Here is a 20,058-nt window from a genome sequence, read left to right on the forward strand (position 1 = left end):
CGCGCTCGACAGCGGGGGAGGGGAGCAGGCTCGGAGCTCCAGACGAACAGCCGGCGATCTGTGAGTGCAGGGAGGGAGGGAGAGGAGGGGAGTGGTGTCAAGTTTCAGGAGGGGGAAGTGCAAGCAGGGCTCTGGCTCTGGCTTTTGGAGCACCGGCTGCTTTGTAAGCGCGCGCACGCTCTGCATGGGAGGGGGGAGGAGGGGAAGTCCGGACATTGACAAATTCCCCCCAGACGCTATTTTTAACCCGAAAAAGCCGGACATGTCCGGGGGAATCCGGACGAATGGTAACCCTACCCAGGCAGGAAGCAGAGCCGTTTCCCTGGCTGCACTCCTCAAACACGGGGCTGCCTGGCGGCCAGGCGAGGAGCCAGGCGCACCCCCTAGCATGCTGCACATGCTCCTGATAAGGCAGCTGCGTTCTCCCTCTTATCTGCTGGCTCGCTCGCCCCCCCCATCACACACAGGCATCTGCATAGTCCCAGCGCCTGGCCGTGCGCCAGCACCCACCACCCAGGGAGGTTGAGTCCAGGCAATCACAGAGGGTGACCAGGAAGAGAACCTGTTCCCAAGAGGGTTGGGGAGTAGGAACAGCCCCCTCCCCTTAGAGAGTGTGCAGTGTGTGTGTGGGGGGGGGGCGATGATGATGACCATAATGCCTCCCCGCGCACAAAAGCCTCACACATATGATGCCACCAGCAGAGAAGGAGTTAAACCGAAACACCATCCCCTCCCTACTCCTGAGCAATAGCAGTTGCACCAGGAAAAAAGGGAGCTGACCAGGACCACCCCCAAACCGCTCCAGCTCCCTATGGGCTCTGGGAAGCCAGGCCTAGATTCTCAGAGCTATTTAGGCACTGAACTCCCATTGATTTCAATGGGGATTTAGGGCCTAAATCAACGTGGGAGTTAGATTGGGCCCTAGATCCCTCTGAGGAGCAGGGCCTCGGTTTCCCCCCAGAGAGCGAAGAATGGCTGCTGCTTGCACAGCCCTTGTGCAGGGGCGTCGCACGCCATGGGGGTCCTGTCCTTTTGAGTGGTAATTCCGAGCAGAACAATGCAGCCCGACCGACTACTCTCCAAGGCAGCAGGGTGGCTATGCCACTCCACCAGCCTTTTTACCCAGGTTGGCAGCCACTCCACTCCCATCAAGTGCCCCCATCCCCACAGCTGGGGGGTCGAGGCCCACTCCAGTTTAGAGCAGTGATCAGCTGGCTTGGCAAGCCGGGTTGCTTTGGAAACCGCCCCATGGGGCTTCACAACCTCTGTTGTGTTACTCTCCCCTCCCCTTCCCTTTGCATAATTTTTTTGCTATTTAATTAATTAAGGCAGCTGCAGTAGTGTGGGTCTGATTGCCTTAGAAAGCTCTTTGTCTGGCAGGTTTAAAGAGATTGGCTTCAAATGCCCTGCTGATAGGGTGCCCTTGAAGGGGGCCTTGGGGTATCCCAGACAAGACTCCATGGGGAATTTGGAGAGTCCTGCCAATATTCTGCCAGGGGATTCCAGCTCATACCCTATAGAGAAGGGTCTCAAGAGGATGACAGCTGATTGGGTCTCTGGAGGGGCTTTCCAGGCCATCCTGATCGGGGGATCTCATCTTTGATTTGACACGTGTGCTGACAGGTCTAAACTTCTGGATGCTGCCAGACTGAATGGGCAAAGGGACAGAGCCGTGAGTTTGCATTGCCCAGGCCAGCATCCTGCCTTGGCCTGGGCTTTGCAATGAGTCCAGTGTGTCTTGCCAGCTGGGATCGCTCCCTCAAACTTGCGGTCAGCCCCTCGAGTGGGCTTGCTGATATTCCTTCTGAACTGAGCCCGTCTTCTCTCAGTGAGCCCATTCCTGCCCATCCATGTGTAAGGAGCCCACAGACCCTCATCCTAAAGAGTGCTGAAGGAGCTGGTAATGGGGTGGCCTGTCTCTTTAAGGGTGGGAGGCCTGCAGCTGGTCAGCCCCATCAGTAGAACCAGCTGGGTAAGGAGGAGCTGCATCTATAAAGAGCAAGGGGACCTTGCAGAGAGGGGAATGTACAGGGAGAAACAAGTAGAGGCTCCTGCAAAGGCAGGGGACAGTTGATGGGCGGGACTAGGCTACAGCCAGGAATCCTGTGTCTTTAGGGAAAAGGCTCTAGGCAGGGAAATTTACCTGGGAGGCCACAGTGGGATAGACTGGGAAGATGGATTGGGGTAGAGTTGAGAACTTTATTTTGGGACTGATATGTAATGGTAATAAATCCAGCTCTGAGTAGAGAGGGTGCTGACCCAAATAAGAGGAGTAGTGATAGTCTGAACTGAAGACAGGGGAAACTGAGGCAGGAAATAGAGGGACCTCAGGCCATGATGGGGTGCTACCCATTCACACCTTCAGTTCCCATCATCCTTCTGCACTACAATTCTCAGAAGGCTTTAGTTCTGAGTTGAACTGGTCCTGTACCAGCATTGGCAAGCCCAAGCATTACAAACAATCATGAGCCAGCCCGCAACAAACAAAAAACAAATGAGCAAATATAGGATTGACTTAAAAATCATGAATATTTTTGGTAAAGTTTGGGTTCATTCTTGTCCCTTTCTGGGTCAAGGTCTCAAGCTTTTCTCCATTATCAGAAAAGCCAGACACTTACTTTAATTTTTAAATGTGAAGGGAGAGTCTCTCAGAAGTGAAGGACTCCAGGAGTTGGAGATTTAAAACACCAAAAAGTGTGAGAGTTGCCGACTCGCTATGGCCTGCTTGGGAAAACCCTTTGTGGCTGGATGGAAACCTTCCCAAATGGTGCGACGGCCACCTCGGAGCTGTTCACTGCATTGTGAGGGGACGGGACGGTGAGTAACAGCTGCGCATGCAGCATGGTGCTAATTGAGCTGTTATCTTTGTGTCAATCTCTAGTCAGCACTTTAATGCAGGCAGGATACATCTCCCAGTGTGGACTTTCCCCTGCCCCGTGCCAGCCTTTCCTGGAGCTGTTCGTGTGAGTCATCCTTTAGCCTGCAAGGTCTCTCGCTAGAGAGTCACCGAACCATTCCCTTTTGCTAGGTCTGAATGGATGGTGGACCTTTCACTTTGGATCTGAAGGAGCCCACTAAACCCCACCAGAGTCCTGAGGTCACAAGCCTTGTCTCTTTATTGAACTGGTGATAAGTTACAAAGAAGGAAAAAATAGAGAATTCTATGTACAGCATTTTCCAAGACAGCTGGGCGAGGCGGGTGGGCAAAGCATTTTGAGGAGGCTGCTGGGGGAGATGTTCACCAGCAAGTGGAGGATGGGGTGGAGACAGCTCATTGCACAGTTGGTGGGATCTCTGTTGGGAGAGGCGGGGATAGGGGGTGATTCCTTTGTTGTGGAGGCCAGGGCTGGCTCTAGCGTTTTTGCCGCCCCAAGCAGGAGAGGGGGGGGGGGGAAAAGATTCATTCTATGGCGGCAATTCGGCGGCAGGTCCTTCGCTCTGAGAGGGAGTGACGGCCCTGCTGCCAAACGGCCGGACGTGCCGCCTCCTTCTTCATTGGCCGCCCTAGGCACCTGCTTGCTAGGCTGGTGCCTGGAGCCGGCCCTGGTGGAGGCAGAACTTCAGGAGATGCCAGGCCAGATCCTCTGTGGGTGTTTGACTTCAGTGGAGGGATACTAATGTATCCTGGCTGGGATCAGGCCCCTAGACTCCTTTGCTCTCTGCTTTTGATCACCAGGATTTGGCAGTGGGGACTACAGGCTGTTTGGATCATGGTGTTTCTAAAGTGGGAACCAGGGTCTCAGACACCCAGGACAGCACATGTTCAGTGCCGTTGCTAAGGAACAGTCTCACTGTGCAGTTACTTGACCCTATGCTCCCACTCCAGACTCAGCCAGTTTGTTAGCACCCTGTAATCGCTTGTTTGGAGTCACCAGTCTCTCTGCTGGTTCAATGCACGCAGCCCGGCTGGATGCTTCATGATGCACCTGCTCCACCATGGAGTACTTCTAAGAATGAAACAGCCCAGCCCTGCCTCCTCTGATCCCCCAAGCAGGAAAGCGTTTGAGCGAGGAAGGCCTGGCTCTCTCTCTCTCTCTCCCCTGGTTTGATCTATTAGGATAACTGGGGGAGGGGAGGGACTTTATTTAGGACTGTTAGTCTGGTTTCCCTCTCCCAACCCCAGGCTCCACCCATGAGGGAGGCACTGGATGCACTTCCAAGGGTGTAACTTCCCATCAAGGAGGAGACTGTGGGTGTCTCCATCCATCCATCTCGTGGTTTTGTGCAGTCTGGGTAAGAGCCCTAGTAATGGACCCTTGGGAGGGCAGAACCTGGGAGCTTCCTCCAAGGAGAAAGCAGAGCCAGGAGTTACTCCATGGAACCACTGGGGGAAGGGGCAAAACATAGGAAGCTTTGACTGGTATCTCCATCCAATCACGACTGACTCCAACAGCCAATGAGTCCTTGGAACAAATGAGCCCATGCATTAGCTGCCAGAGCTGGAGTTCTGCCCCAGGGATAGGCCAGGAGCGTTCCTGATTAGTCACCATCAGTTTCCCAGAGCTGTAGTTACTGTAGCAGCAAATAAGCCACAAGGCTAGCCCAATATATACCCGACCATGCCCCTTCCCAGAGTCACAAGAACCTGTGTGTGTGTGTGGAGGGGGGTGTCTCCCCTGTCCCGGCAGAGAAGAGGGACAGGCTGTGTGATATTCTGAGCATTTGCCTTGAATTCTCTTCAGGCCAGGCACCTTTCTGCTGGAGGGTAGCCCTCCAAACCTGACCCAGCCCATTGCTTGGTTCCCAGCAGGGCTCTGTGTGTGGAGGGGAGGCCAGGCCTCGGGGCTGAGTTTCCAGCTTGGTACAAGTCTACGTACTTGGAGATCATAAAAGTGCCGACTCCTGGGCAGAGTGTGACCGATTCCAGTTCTGTCCTTTCCAGCAGCCCCCAGCCATCCGGCGGCAGCATGGCATGGGCCTCGAGCTACGCTCAAACTGGCCTCTAGCCTCGCCCTGTCACCTGCCCGCCCACCTGGGGTGAGCGCGGCCAGCACTACGCTGTCAGGTGAGGGTGCCCTCCAACTCCAAGGGCTGGGGGGGATGGGAACTTCCCCTAAAAGTTACAGCACTAAAGCTAACGGGGGCAGAGCCAGCCCCTCCAGGAGTGGAGAAGTGGGGGAGCGAGGGGGGGTGCAAGGCTGAGACAGCCCCCATCATCCAGAGGGGACGCACCAGGGACGGCAGGGCTCCAGGCTGCCCTCCCCCTCCTCCACGTTCTCTACCTCTCTGTCCACCCCCGCATATAGCTCGGGATGCCCCAGCATGGGGTGACGCTGGCTCAGGTGCCTGCCTTGGAGTGGCGCTGTTGGTGTCCCACAAACTGGGGGGGGGGGGGATGGTATCCTGTGGTCTCCCCCTTCCTCTCTGGCCTGCCACCCTCCCACCCATCAGCCTCAGTACGGGGAGAACTTCTGCCGTTCTGCTTTCTTGGCGCCGTTGGCTGTGGAGATCTTGGTCGTGTAGGTGGCGAGGCTGCCGTTGTGCCCCGTGGCCGAGGAAGGGGGCAGCGTCAGGAAGGGGACGGGCTTGAGGCCGAAGAAGTTGGACAGGGAGATGGCATAAGGGCCACCCAGCAAGGTGGGAGGGGGCGCGGCTACCGCTGTCAGCGTGGGGCCCGGCGATGGATTGAGGGACTGGGAGAAGGTCATGCTGAGGTCAACGGGGCTGGAGATGGGGGACGTCTGGGAGGTAGATTTGGCTGTCTCTAAACTGGAGGAACAAGGAGGGAGAGAGGCAGTGAGATGCACACAGAGTGGGGCTAGAAAGCAGGGTGGGGTAATACCCTCATGCATGTAACACCAACCCGCTGCAGTGGGGATTGAACCCTTCACCTCTGGCTAAACGAATGGGCTTCTGCCAACCCGAAAAACCAGGTCCCTGATCGTTCAGAGGCCATAGCTGACTCATAAACCCCTATACACCGGTTAGCCACTAGAGAGCGACAGAGAACCATGCCATGTAATGGTGGGTTACACACACACACATAGCTACATGTGGAGTTTGCCAGATTGACTTAGGGATTTTAAACCGAGTTAGTTAAACCAGTGCCAAAATTTGTGCAGATGCTCTTAATGCAGTTTAATTTAAGCTGATTAGGAACTGATTTAAACTAAACCAAAATAAACTGCTTTTAAGCCAAACTAAGAGCATCCACAGAAGGGTTTGCACAAGCTTAACTAAACCGGTTTAATGAAACCAGTGCAAGCTTGTGTGGAGATGAAGCCATAGGCCCTTCTGTCCTGAAGGCTCCCAGCGCAGTTTGCATTACAGGGCTGTATCTGCACCAGAGGCTTTTTGTGAGATCTCTCACCAGTGCAGACGCGGGGCGTGTAAGCGTAGACAGAGCACCAGTGTTTATACCTGATCCAAGCAGGTCTAGAGGGATCCCTCGCCTTCCCTGAAAGGCAGCCGCTGCACAAGCAGTGCTATGCAGCAGTCTGTGCCTAGGAGTCGGAGTGCAGAGCAGTTTCTGCAGCTGGCTCTGCAGGGGAGGTGTTTGGGAGGCAGAAGGGAATGCCCATGTTGTGATTTAGCCAGATGTGGGATCTTCCAAGCATCAGGGCTCAGTTTCACATCCCTTCTGAAAGGCGGCAAGAACTGGGGCTGGTCAGAAAATTTCCATCAAAATACCTACCGGGCAGGCTGTGGTGCATCATGGGAGATGCAGTCTGGCCAGGGAGCCTGGCCTAGAGAGGCGAACGGGAGCATGAGGCATGTGAACTACAGCTCCCTTGAGACACCGCTGCACATTTGAGTCTGTGTGTGTGTGTGTGGGGGGGGGGAACCCATTTTCATCCCGCTCTAAGACGGGCTGGAGAAAGGTTGGGACGAAAGAACTGTTGGGCCCTAAGGCTCAGGGTGCGTTGGTCTTTGACACTCCAGTCTTTGTGCATGTGACAAACACCCTTGCCAGTCTGACTGACAGTCGCCCATTGTATAAGCAGGCAGAGCGTTGGGACACTGCATAGATTGTGGAAGAGGTGGCCACTCCCCGCCCCCCAGTCTCACTGAGATCCCAGCTCAAGAAGGAGTGACACAGAAATTTGCTTCTGCTGCCCTGCAGACCAGGGTCTGGGCTGCTCCTTCCTCTGGCCCCCTCAGTGGGGGTGCTGGTCCTTACCAGGCTGTGATGAGGTACTGGGCAAGAGTGATACTGACTGGGGTCCCCGTGATGGTCACATGGCGCTCGCTGGAGCCCTCGCTCTGGTTCCCGATTTTGATGTGCGCTCCAGACATCTGCCGGATCTCGCTGATCTTGCTGCCCTGGCGGCCAATGATGCAGCCAATCAGCTGGGGAGGAGCAGAGAGGGGTTAATTTGGGGGGGCTGAGGTGGAAGCAGCAGTGCTGGGCAGAGTGGCACCAGGAGAAGGCGCTGGAGTGCCCTTCGATAGCATGACACAGGGGCTGCTCTGCTCGGCCATGTTGTTTGGAGTGTTTCAGGAGTAGGGGGAGTTGCTTTCTTAGCACCCCACCCACTTCCACCTGCCCAGCAGCTGTGCCTGCCCCTCCCCATCGCAGGGCAGTGCCCAGTGAGGCCCCACAGGGGTAGGCCTAATGATAGGAGGTGGTAGGGTCTCCCCCAAACCCAGAACCTAGCACTGAGCACTGGATGCTGCTCCCCCAGCAGCTAGGCCCCAATGCCCCTGATCGTGGAATAGGTTGCCCCTTGACTGCCCAGCCTTAACGTTCTGCATGGCTCCCATCCCCCACGTCCACTCTGCGCTGCCCCCTTGGGTGTAGTTCCATGTTCTCACCAGCGTGGGTCAGCAGCAAGTCTTTGATGCTGCACTTTGTGTCTTTTTAAAAGGCCCGAGGCAGTGGCTGGGGTGTGATGACTTTAGGGGGTGGAGTGCAGAAAGGTCAACACTGCCCTCCCGTCCCGCTTCCTGCCAGCTGTAACAGAGGCAGCTCTGTGCTTGGCAGCCTGCGCTGACAGCTGGAGAGCAGCCCTGGGGCACCGGTGCCTGGAATGAGGCCGCGAGGGTGGGTGTGGGTAGCTCTGGCGCATTCCTCTCTGCTGGTGACGTTCCCCCCAGCCCCAGCTCTGCTCTCTGGGCTGCGCTCCCGAAGAACAGGACCGTGGGCACAACTAAGGCTAGGCCGGCCAATGGGGAGGGGGTTCAGGGGGTGGGTAGCCCTTTTGCTGCTGCTGCTGCACCTTTGTGCCAGGCGGCGGGGCCTCTGTAGTGAGGGCTGAAGCCTGACTAGATGGGTGGGGTGGGATGGGGTGGGGAGGCCCTGGTGTCCAAAGCTGGGACACTGGCTCTTTAAGTTGAGATTTGATCACAAGGGTAAGGCAACGCTGAGGCTTTGCCATGGTCCCTGCCTCACGGAGTCCCTGCCTCGATCCAGGTATCTCTGCTGCACGGAGCAGGGGGAAGCTGGATCCGGGATTTGCCTCTGCCCCACTCCAATGCCAGGGTCCAGCAGCAGAGTCTGATCCCCATGCTCCTGATGTTCGGGGAGAGGGATTTTTGGGAGCTGGGGTGGGTTGGGGCCATTCCCCTCTGTGCTTTGCCCCCTCTGGCAGTAAAGGCTCCCTGCTGAGGCTCCAGGGCAGGCATTGCACTGGTGGGAATGGGAGGAGGCTCTCACAGGAGAGCAACGGCAACTTACGTCATTGGGCACCAGGAACTCCTGCGAGCTGCTCTGGGGGCTGGCGTCCAGGCCTGGCCAGAGAGGGAGAGAAAAGGCAGCATTGCTGGGGCTCTGCTAGTGATTCCTCTGCCTCCCTCCCTTCCGTGCTCTGCTCCTGTTAAAAGCCACTGGGCTCTGGGCACAGGGGATATCTTTTCCTGGGGCTTGTCCATACCCAGCTGGGGGGTGGGGAGGGGACTGGCCAAACATCCCAGACACCCCTCTCTGCTGCATCCTGCCCGGAGGGTGCCGGCCACCCCAGCACCAGGGATTGGGGGGGTTAGGGAGAGTCTAGTGGAGTTGGAGGGTTTCCCCGCAGGGCTCTGGGCTGCTGGCTGGCCCCCTCTTCCCTCCAGCTGTCTTGGGAGCAGCAAGCTGTGGTCAGATGAGGGCAGCAGCCATGGACCCTCTCCCAGCACACCCAACCCCCGCCATCCTCCGGAGACACGGTCCCAGATCTCCCCCTGCTGGGAGTTGTTGAGCCACTGCAGGTCTGGGGCTTTGACAAACAGACTTTGTTTCATGACGTCTATTTGGTTCTGTAGAATTGGGCCCCTCTCCTTGCCTGGGCCTGGCATAGCCCGTGTTCATCAATGCCACCCCCAGGGGTGGGCAGAGCGGATGCCCCTGCTCGCCCACAGAGGATTTTGATGATGTGCGTGACCTCCATGAGCAGATCACCTGCTGGGGCGGCAGGGTGGGGTGGGGCTGGTTTTCTTACCTGGGACCAGGGATGGTGCCTGGCCCAGAGAGGTGAAGGCAACGGGATGCCCAGAGAGTTGCTGCAATTTCGTCACCTGCTCCCAGGGAAGAAATTAGGGAAATAAATGCAAGAGCTACGTCTAAAGAGTAGTCGGGTCACCCACCATCCAGCCCTTTGGCTGCCAGCCGGTTGGAACCACAATGGGTGGGTGGGACAGCAGAACCCCCCCTCCGGGACAGGGGCTTTTCATAGTAACAGCAGCCACCAGCCCTGTGTGACCATGGCCATAGCCCACCTCGTGTTCAGAGCTGCACGAGGTTCCACCGGCCAGCTCTGCCATGCCTATGCGGGCTGGCCCTGAGCTGCAGGCCTACGGAGACGTGCGCCCAGTGGTGGACGGGCCTAGTACAGCTGGCAGCAGAAGCAGTAGGCCCCTGGCTCGTGGCAGGTGGAGTTGGTTGCAGGGAGAGGAGGACACGGACGTCGCCCTGCAGGGTGGCTCTGGGAGCGAGCGGCTCCCATGCTATGTCTGCTGCGTGGACCTGACCTGGGGAAGGAAGTGATGGGGGAGGGCCAGGCATGGAGATTTGACATGGAAACATGCCCCAGAGATGAGAGAGCTGTGCAGGGAAGACAAGGGAGATGGGAGAGATGGAGGGACACACAAAGGGCCAAACTTGCCCCTGGGACCAGCACACCAGGGCTGGATTTGGTGCACTGATGGCCAGGGGCGGGGTGGGGGGGCTTGCATCTCCCAGGTTCTATTTCCTCCCTGACAAGGGTGTGGTGCATCCACGTTCAGCAGGGCATTGCAAAGGCTGGCTCTTGCCACCTGCTCTCCTGCCGTGCAATAGGACAATGCTGCAGCTCAGTTCAAGGGCATATGGGAGGAGACGGGTCCCTTGGGATCTCCTGGCACTGCGGAACTGAGATTGAGCCCCGCCGTGCCGAGGAGGCAAAGCCGGACTCACCTCGGCTTGAGGCCCCCCGCTGTACTGGCCCTGCATGGAAAAGCCCTGGGGACGAAGGAAAGTGGAGGAACATCAGCGAGGCAGCTGGCCAGGATGGGAGCACCAGTGGTTGTTCTGTGGCCGCTAACAGTGTGGTATGAGAACATTCCCCCTCCTCCAGCCCCCAAACTGGGGTGTTCCTTGCTAGCCAGCCCCAGCCCCATTTAAAGGCTGGTGAGATCAGGAGCCCCCTGGTAACTAATGCTGCAGAGGGCTCACAAGGAGAGATGTCTGAGAAGGGCAGAGCATCAGGTAACGTGTTGCCTCCTTAATAATAAACAGGAAGAGAGGAAGGGGGTTGCCTGGGTATGGGGGGGATCTCCTTGGTGCAGAGCTGAGGGAATCCCGGGTGTTTTTGCTTGGGAAGTTCCTCCCACCCTCCCTTCCAGCTGCCCCCTTACCTGGCTGGCCGAGAGGAAAGCTGTCCCCAGGGAGAGGGAGGGATGGTAGGGAATGGTGGCCCCTTTTGGTGGTGACTGAGGAGGGGAAAGCAGAGGAGAAATCAACACATTCTTCCAGGGAGACCAACTCCCTTTCCCGACCCTATGCCCAGCCAGGCAGCTGGCTACATGCCGTAGCCAGGCCCGCTGCGGGGGCCCTGCCCTTGGGCTGGGAAACGGCCAGTGGCACTGAAGTCGGTGGAAGGCGAGAGGCTGGCTGGCTTGTGCGTTGGTGCAGTGTGGTGTGTGCCCACAGCCTTGTGTTCAGTGGCTGCTAGGGCCACATCGTCTCATGGCATCAGGATGGTAACTGGGGAGAGAGAGGCTACAAAGCAGGGGGACCAGCCTTTCAAGGGACAGTTCCAGCGGGGGCTGGGCTGTCGCATCTCCCCCAGCCTCGACTGGCAGGACATTAAAACCACCCCAGAACGTCTTGGCTCTGACCCAGCCTTGCCCTGGCAGACTATAGACATGGGTGCAGTGGGGGGTGGCATTGCTGGGAGGTGGCAAAGTGAAGATATTGCACAGCAACTACCACAACATCCTCCCAGAGGGCAAACACAGCAACGGCTCCAGCCCCGAAGCACAGGGAAGGAGACTGCCAGGAAACCAGCCCCCTGAAGCCTGCCTTCCACTCTCCAGCATAGATAGGGGCACAGGGCCAATTCCGTGTGTCTAGTCCCCCCCGAGCCCACCGCGGGTACCTCCAGGATGACTGCGCAGATCTGCCGCACACATTGGATGATGGCGTCTGGCACGCCCGAGACCGTGACCGCCCGCTCCGTGGAATTGGGCAGCAGGTCTCCTGCCACCTGGACCTGTGCTCCCGTGGTCTGCAAGGAGAGATGCCCCCTTGGCAATGGCTGCGCGCGCTAAGCGGCTGCCCACGTTCCCTGGAACAACGTGGGACGGGCAGCTAATGCTGGTACCGCTTGGGTGGAGGGCTCCCCGCACTCTGCACACCCACGCACTGGAATCAGGAAGGCAGCCACATGGCCAGTGCGGGCTACACCTTTTGCATGGCCACCGAAGGCATCTCACCGCTGAGTTTGCTGCCTCCAACCTCCTTGCACTGGCATAACCTGCCCCTCCTCCACTGCTGGGGCATTCCCATGCTCGCCCCAACTGACCAGCAACACCCCGCTGGCTCTATCAGCTCAACCAGGGTGCTTAGCAAGAGGGTTTGTTTGGGGCTGAGGCGGTGGCAGGGTAATAGGGTGACCAGATGTCCTAATTTTATAGGGACAATCCCAATTTTGGGGTCTTTTTCTTATATAGGTTCCTATTACCCCCCCCCCCCCCATCCCGATTTTTCACATTTGCTGTGTGGTCACCCTACAGGGTAATGCTGTCTCCCGCAGCAGCACCCCCATCAGGGACAGTGCTTTCCCTGCCCCTGTCCTGTGATGCATCACAGGCGCATCTACCTCAGTCCAAGGACTGGAGATTTCATGGGGCTTCCCCACAAATGGGTCTGCTTCAGATTTTTAAAGAGCCAAGAGCTAGCGTGACAGCTGGGAATTGAATCAAGAGCTGAGGGTAAGTCTACAAGGGAGCTGGAGGGGCAATTGCTGGCTTGAGCAGGCTCGCCCGTGCGAGCAAGGGACTAGCTACCCTGAATAGGATCCGGTCTGAAACCTCCAGCGCCAGTGTGGATGTACCCTAAAAGCGTGAGTGACTACAGTGAGTGGTAGAGCCCCAATTCCCTAGCTGGGCCTGGAACAAACTCACATCCTCTGTGGCTTGGTCACAGCAGGCGGGAGCTATCACCCAAACTGCCCCGGGGGTTACACAGCATGTCTAGGACAGACATTCAGGCTCTCTTTAAAGGAAGGGGCTCGGGGATCATTTCACAGACTCTGTTGTGTACTGAACTAGGAACCCAAACACAGCAGCTGGACACACTGGCATGAGAAACAGGAAGCGAAACTCACCAGTCTGGTTCCATCCCTCCAGGGAAGAGATGTGCAGAAAGTAAACAAACAGCCTCACTGGGGAGAAGCAAACAGGTTTTGCAAAGTGCCCCCAGCCCTTACCTCACGGATCTCCTTGATTTTGGCGCCAGCTTTGCCAATGAGAGAACCGCACTGGCTGGCCGGGATGACCAGCCGCAGTGTCACCGGCGGTTTGGACACAGCTCCTCCGTTGGTGGCTCCTGTCTCCAGGTCCTGAAATGAGAGAGGTACAGCATTGGAATAGAATGAATATCACCATCCTGGAGCCAAAGGCCACAGCATGGTGCTCTCAGTGGAGTCTGTTCAGGGTCAGCGCAGAGCGAGGGTGTCCCTGTTCCCCCTCCCATAGCAATGAGGTCCTACTGCTCCTCAGGGACTATCTTCAGTGTTCAGGTTGGATCTGTGTAAATACAAGCCCAGGCGAATGGCTGGCTCTGTAAAGATCAATTCCCCATACAATCAGCCTAAGTAACAGATCCCCAAGGGACCAGAATCTGACCCCTCTGGAGAGCAGAGATGCTCAGGGTTGAGGAGGAGCCATGGATTTCAGTTTAAAAGGGCTTGCGTGTTCTGTTGTACCTCTGGGGGGCCCTCCAAATCACCCCCCTTCTTGGCCCTTCATTCTCAGTGGGCTGATGTGGTGCAGGGTGAATACAGCGTGGCGTCGGGCAGGTACTATACCTCCTCCAGTTTGAAGGCGATCATGGAGACGGCTCTGAAGACAGCATCCGTAGATCCTGTGATGGTGGTGATCCGCTCGGGACAAGATCCCTCAGAGATGGTGATCCGGGCGCTGCTCTGAGAAAGCAAACCAGACAGCAGGGTGAGAACTCTTCATAGGGTTATCTGGCCAAGTCTCTAATCATTTCCGTCTCTGCCAGCCCTCTATTTCTGCTGCATCCTGGTTGAGATGGGGTGACACAGATTGAACACCGTGTTCTAGTTAAGGGCTTTCCTTTGAGTTGTACAATAATTTCCCTATTATCCGCCAGCCCGTTCCTTAGGCACCCCTGTTGCACATTGAGTGGATGTTTTCACTGAGCCATCCAGGTCTTTTTCCTTACAGTTTATTTAGAAGCTTTCCACATGTTTGGACTGGAAGCATCTTTTTGATCTGTGTTTGTACAGCGCCTGGCACAATGAGGTCCCCATCCATGAGGCACTACCTGGGTGCTGGAGCTCCTAGGCATTGCCACAATAATAATAATAATAATTAATTCATCATAATTTCACTGCAAATGCAAAGTAATGTAAATTGGAGGGATTAATCTGAAATATCCATTAATTGTTGAGTATTGGCAATCATGTTGCCTTGTTTCCCTTGTGTGGTTAGGTCTCAAGTTCCTCAGTCTTTTCCAGCCGTAATCTAAATAATTTGGTGTCATCTGCAAACTTTGCTCACCCCCCCCCTTTCCAGATCATTGATAAATATAATAATCAACACAGATCCTAGTTAAGAACCATGGGGCCCCCTGCTGTTAATGTCTTGCCAAGATGAATGTTGGCTGATTATTCTTACTCTGTTCTCTCTGTCAAGTTCTGATCCATGACAATATTTTATCTCTCACACAAACCCCTGTTTGTTTCCTTAATAGCCTCTTGTGAAGACCTTGGTCAAAGGCCATTTGAAAGTCCAAATAAACTATATCAACCAGTTCTCTTTTATTCATATGACCTGCTCAAACAATACCAGTAGATTAAAGAGGTGTCTTTGGTTACATTCAGCATAGCATGATCATGGAGGTGCTTTAAATTATATTTCTGTTTCACATTTCAGCCAATTTACCTGGTACCAAAGCAAAGCTCCCTGCTCTGATTCCCAGAACTCCAGCTGTACCTCTGGTATAATAGATTTTAATGAAAACTTGCATATATTTGCTAGCTGCTCAGCAACTTCATTCTTAAATCCCATCAGAACTCTTGGGTATCTACCATCTGGGCAAGGTGACTTGCTGCTCTTTGATGTATCCATCTGTTCCAGCATCAATTCTTTAGACACCTCAGTCACTGATAGTACCTTACCTTTCTCACCAGAAACGAGTAGGCCCATGGAAGGTATTTCCTCAGCATCATTTGTGATGAAGACTGATGCAAAGAAATCATTTGGTTTCTCTGCAATCTTCTCATCATCCTTAATTGCTCCCTTTGCCTGTGGTGGTCCAGCAACCCACTGAGGGTTTTTTTGCAGGCTTCCTGCTTCTGATGTATTTCATACATTTCTTGTTATTTATTGCTAAGACTGTGACTATTTGCTCTTTCCTCTTAGTTCCTTTATTTTTATTTCCCTAACTTGTCAAGGTGCAATATATTCTTGCCCCTTCATCTGACACCAGTGTCCTGTTCTGACATCAGTGACGCCCTTGTGCTACTGAGCAGTAGCAGAAATCTGGGGCCTTGCAGGTCAGCTTCTAGTGGAGAATTCAGTGATATGGAGTCTGGGTATACTCTAAGTGTAACTTGCTTTATTTACACCAGTCCTGAAATGGGATGGTCAAACAGCATGCAGGTAAATCTCTGCTTCCAATAATTTTATCCCAACACCAGTGCCAGGTTCCAGGGAGCAACGCTGCCTTGAGAATTGACTCCAGTCAGAGCCCAAGGCAGAGCACATACTCATCTGCCATTCATGCAGTGTCCTCACTCCCAAAGCTGCCTCTGCACACAACCTTTCAAAACCAGCCCGTCTCCCTAAGAGTCAAAACTTGCTCGCGAGCTAAGGAAGAGAACCTGAAAGGCTATCTATAACGGCACCACCTGGTGGTATCATCCTTAACTATATATTTGAGGCTCCGCCCCCTCGCTTTCCCTGAGTCGCCTGGGGCTGAGTGCTCTTGTGCTAGGCAGCAGGCTCACTTCTGGGAGTGTGTGTTGTGTGTATGTGGAGGGGAAGGCATCTTCTAGCCACTTCTGTAGTTGATTAAGCCTGGGCATAGGCACCATAGGGCTTGCCAGGTATTTGGGCCTCAGGGCTGATGTGGGGTGGGGGTTATAAGAGGAGGAGGAGGGAGGTTTGAAGCGTATTCATGAGCCAGAGCCAGCTTTGGTCAGTTGCACAGGACGTAGCCTGGCCCCGTGAGAGATCCCAGGAGTGCGAGAGATCCCCCACCACTTACTTGTTCCCGTATCCTCTTAACGGTCTCGCCTTTCTGTGGGAATAAGAACAGGGAGGGTGGTTAGATTCCCACAGCTTCCACGAGACCCCGAAGAAACGCCCCGGCTGTGGGGAACATCTGCCTCTTACCCAGGGCCAGCTCCAGGCACCAGCTTACCAAGCAGATGCTTGGGGCGGCCACTTTGGAGAGGGGCGGCACGTCCAGCTGTTCGGCGGCAATTCGGTGGACGGTTCCTCACTCCTGCTTAGAGCGAAGGACCTCCCGCCGAATTGCCGCTGCAGATCGCGATCGCGGCTTTTTTGTTTGTTTGTTTGTTTGGCTGCTTGGGGCGGCCAAAACCCTGGAGCCGGCCCTGCTCTTACCTTGCCGATGATGCTGCCAACCTCCTGCGGAAACACAAAGAGAGAAGAGCAGCCCAGTTAGGAGGAGATTCCTGAGCACACGGGGGACCCGCCCGATCCACCCTAGGGAGTAGGTGTGCCCCGGAGCGGCAGCATGGCTTGTTCTGGAACTGCAGGTGGAGGGACACCTTGGACTCTCATTGCCATTGGCAGGCATTGCTGCAAGCAAACCCGAAGGTCGCTGGGACAGACGTTAGCACCAGGGCAAAATGCCTGTCTCTTGTTTTCAGCTGGTTCCCAGCATGCGTTTGCTGACACTTTGACTGCGGACTATTTGGCTGCTGGGATGATGCTCACCTGGGCTTTGTCCCAGGCCCTACAGCGTTTCTCAAATGCGGCCACCAGGGGCTTTCATGTGGCCACCACAGCCTCCTGGGCAGTGATGGCTTGCTGAGAAAAGTGATATTGACAAATGCAAGTATCACTTTTCCCAGCAGACTTAGTAGCTAGCTGGGAGGCTGTGATAAGCCATACTTGTATGTTTGTTAATATCACTTATCACAGCCTCCCAGCTAGCTACTAAGTGTTCTATGAAAACTAAGTGATATTAACCAACATACAAATATCACTTTTTACAGTACTATTTTTACTATTAAGACTACCAAAAAAAAATAATAATAAAAAACCCTACATAAATAAATGATAATGATTTGGACATGTAAGTGTGCATATTTATGTTTTTCCTAAAGTTAATGAAGTATTTTAGGAAAAAGTATCAGTGGGACCACCAGCAAGAGTTGGTGGCTGAACTCTGTGGCCACCAAAAAATGTGAGAACTCCTACCCTAGCACAATGATCTCAATCGCATGCAGTTCTCTGGGCGAGTTCAGAGGCCCGTGCTACACCAGTCCCTAAGAGGATGTGTCCTGGGTGGAAGGGCAAAGGAAGGAAGGGTGGATTTTGTGGTTCTCTCAGAAGATCTATACAAGGATCAGCAGGGGAACAGAAAACTCTCATGTGTTTTAAAAATGGATTGAAAACAGAAAATTCAAGACCTGCTATTGAAAACATTAACTTTTTAAAAAAGGAATCTAAAAAAACAAGTTGACAATGTCCCTTGAACTTAAATTTAAAAAAAAAAAACCCTAGCTGAATTTAAGTATCTAGCTCTCTGTCCGTCTGCATCATTTAGGTAGGTAGATGGTGGTTGAAGCCTAGATTTTGGTGCACTTGTAATGGCTTCATGTTACACAGCCATGTGCAAAAATAGTAATTTCCCCTCTCAAAAGTTCCCAGCAAATCCTCGCTTCTTTCCCTGGGCAACCGCCCTGCCTTGAGTTTTGCTTTTTTCCAAAGCCTGATAAAATGAATCCTTTCTTGAACTGAAACTTGACGTTTCTACAATTTTGCTACAAAACATGATCTCGGACTGACATTCCAATGAATGTTTCATGGTTCTGCTCTAAAATGGACCTCTGCTGGAGCACAGACGGCCCAGGGTCAGGCTTTGATTGTTGTTAAATGGGATTAGTTTTGGGAAAGCAAAATGAAATGTGAGCCCTGCAAATTCAACACCAGCTGTCTGTCTGAGCCCAGTGCAGACCCCAATCGCCCATGCTGCTCCTCTGGGCCAACCCCAGAGATCCCAGCCTGAAGGAGCCCTTTGCCCCAGGGTAGAACTCCTAATGTTGCTTTCCCAGGAGAGCCCGGAGGGAATCCCAGCCAGAGGGGCACACTTACCTTCCCGTGCATGAGCATCCGGAGGGTGAGAGTAATGTTGAGCTCTGGCTCCTCCAGGCCGGTATCTGAGCCACTCATCCTGTCTGGCGACGCCATGGTATAGGAATGCATGAACCGGCTTCTGGGCAAACCAGCACCCAGGGTCTAGTAGGGACCCAAGCAGCTAAATCTGCAGAGAGAGGAACATCAATGGGTACAGCAAGCCCCTGCGTGGACCTTGGCCGCTCGCTTGCCCGCAGTACCGTCGTAACCCTGCTGTGCGGGAGGCTCACGGTCAGTATTGCAGCAAAGCCCAGGCTGGCTGGGCAGGCTGTGGCTTCACCCCAGCTCTCCCAGAGCACCCTGCAGAGCCATGAGATAGATGCATGGGCAGAGCATGCACGTAAATATGGCAGCTGGGTTGCCCTTAGCACTGAACCCGCCTTCGACCCTGAGCATTAGAGGCTGCGTGACTGAGCCAGGGCACTGGGCATTTGGCAAGATCTAGCCAGGATGGCAGAGGGGTTGAGGCGACTCTTCTGCTTGTCTGCCCAGCACCTTCTCTCTGCAGTGTTCAGTGATTGCCCTGTTCAGACCCTTCCTGGGAAACTCAGCCCTTAAAGGCACAACCTCCTCCTCCAACCTTCCCCCTTAACCTTCTTTTAGGGATCCTTTCTATGGGGATCCCCTCCTCCCTAAGAATTTCCCACACCCTCCCTTTGCTGAGTTGTCGCCCTGTCTCTGGACATCTGAGATCGCTCATGGCAGAGCCTGTCTTCACTCTCTGTGCACCTGTGCAAGGGGATGGCCCTGGGTAAGTGGTTTATAATAATGACCAGGACTGGAATACTGAACAGAGCCTGCATCACAGCAGTGGGATGGCCAACAGTTGCTACCATCCGGTGGCTGGCGTGTGCTGAGCTGGTGGCATTGGCCCCGATCCTAGGCAACAAACATCCAGCTTTCAAAAGCAACGGGTACAGCTGGCAATATGGGGCCCACTCAGCAGAGAAGCCAAGGGTACAGCTGGCAATATGGGGCCCACTCAGCAGAGAGGCCAAGGGTACAGCTGGCAATATGGGGCCCACTCAGCAGAGAGGCCAAGGGTACAGCTGGCAATATGGGGCCCACTCGGCAGAGAGGCCAAGGGTTCGATGGGCCACACCCACTCTACATGGCACTCTGTCTCCATCTTATGGTGGCTGAGCCACAGATAGAGGCTGAGGAGGCCTCAACAGTCGGAGCTAACTCAGGTGCATCTTTTAGAGGCTCCTGCATTTCAAACCAGCTGGTCTCAGGTTTGATCCCTGCTGCTTGATGAGCCAGCGAGGAGCGTCATGTTACACATGGGGCCGAGCCGATGCTCTGACCCCAGACGGGTGCAAACAGCTGTGTAACAAACTGTGTTAGCTAATGTATATTAAAGAACAGTAGAGAGGCAGCTGTTGTATATTTAGTTGTGTTATAAGAAAATGTCAGAGGGACTTTTTCTGCTTTCTGCTGGTGGCTTGTTGACACGGCTTTTCAAACACTGCTAAAACAATTGTAAAGGCTGTAAAAATCAGAAAGTTGGTCTGCGCCGAATCTATGGCGGATTCTTGGGCTGTGTAGCTAACAGGGCAAAGCAACCCAGACAAACGTGTGATTTACGAGCCAGGTGCAGATCTCCCCGGTGAGACAGACTAGGGAAGATGGATACTGTCTGGCCAAAACTAGCCAGTAACTCCAAGGGCCCAAGAAGCAAATAAGTAAGAATAAGACCACGGTTGTAAGAAGCAATGGAACACAACGAAAAGCCACCTAGACTGTGTAAGGAGGAGGGTAGCAGTGGCTGAAGAAAGATCACTAAGGAGGTACCAATTAAGAGTGTTAGCAGGAGAAGTAAAAATGTATCCATTAAAAAGCTTGTGGGTTAGCATGTATGAAACGCTAGGCTAGACTAGACAGTTTAGAGCTGAGGTTGTTTAATAATCTGCCCCTGGGTGATGTCATGAGACAAGGTATAAAGGATGTGTGTTCACCAAAGGGAGGTTGGAGCAACACAGGAGCCAAACCAGGGACTGGCATAGAGCGAACGCTGACAGAAGCAGGCTCCCGGCACCCCAGGATTGGGCATTAGGTTCCTGCTCTGTCTCCTTC

General features: G+C 54.3%; 1 protein-coding gene across 2 annotated transcripts in view; it reads right to left on the reverse strand.

The window, feature by feature from the left end:
• Positions 1 to 3,772: 3,772 nt before the first annotated feature.
• Positions 3,773 to 20,058, reverse strand: part of PCBP4 (poly(rC) binding protein 4) — a gene marked incomplete at its 3' end in the record, with an annotated part of 33,857 nt that continues 17,571 nt past the window's right edge. The window contains 12 exon segments of one of the 2 annotated variants that reach the window (XM_034775952.1): positions 3,773 to 5,709; positions 7,121 to 7,290; positions 8,618 to 8,670; positions 9,360 to 9,435; positions 10,313 to 10,357; positions 10,753 to 10,827; positions 11,496 to 11,624; positions 12,828 to 12,959; positions 13,428 to 13,544; positions 15,860 to 15,892; positions 16,222 to 16,245; positions 17,941 to 18,109. In XM_034775952.1, the coding sequence (XP_034631843.1) occupies positions 5,394 to 5,709; positions 7,121 to 7,290; positions 8,618 to 8,670; positions 9,360 to 9,435; positions 10,313 to 10,357; positions 10,753 to 10,827; positions 11,496 to 11,624; positions 12,828 to 12,959; positions 13,428 to 13,544; positions 15,860 to 15,892; positions 16,222 to 16,245; positions 17,941 to 18,051 (1,281 nt within the window). In that variant the 5' untranslated portion in view covers positions 18,052 to 18,109. 2 annotated transcript variants of the gene reach the window in all.

Source organism: Trachemys scripta, chromosome 7 (genome assembly GCF_013100865.1).
Source record: "Trachemys scripta elegans isolate TJP31775 chromosome 7, CAS_Tse_1.0, whole genome shotgun sequence".
Lineage (NCBI taxonomy): Eukaryota > Metazoa > Chordata > Testudines > Emydidae > Trachemys > Trachemys scripta.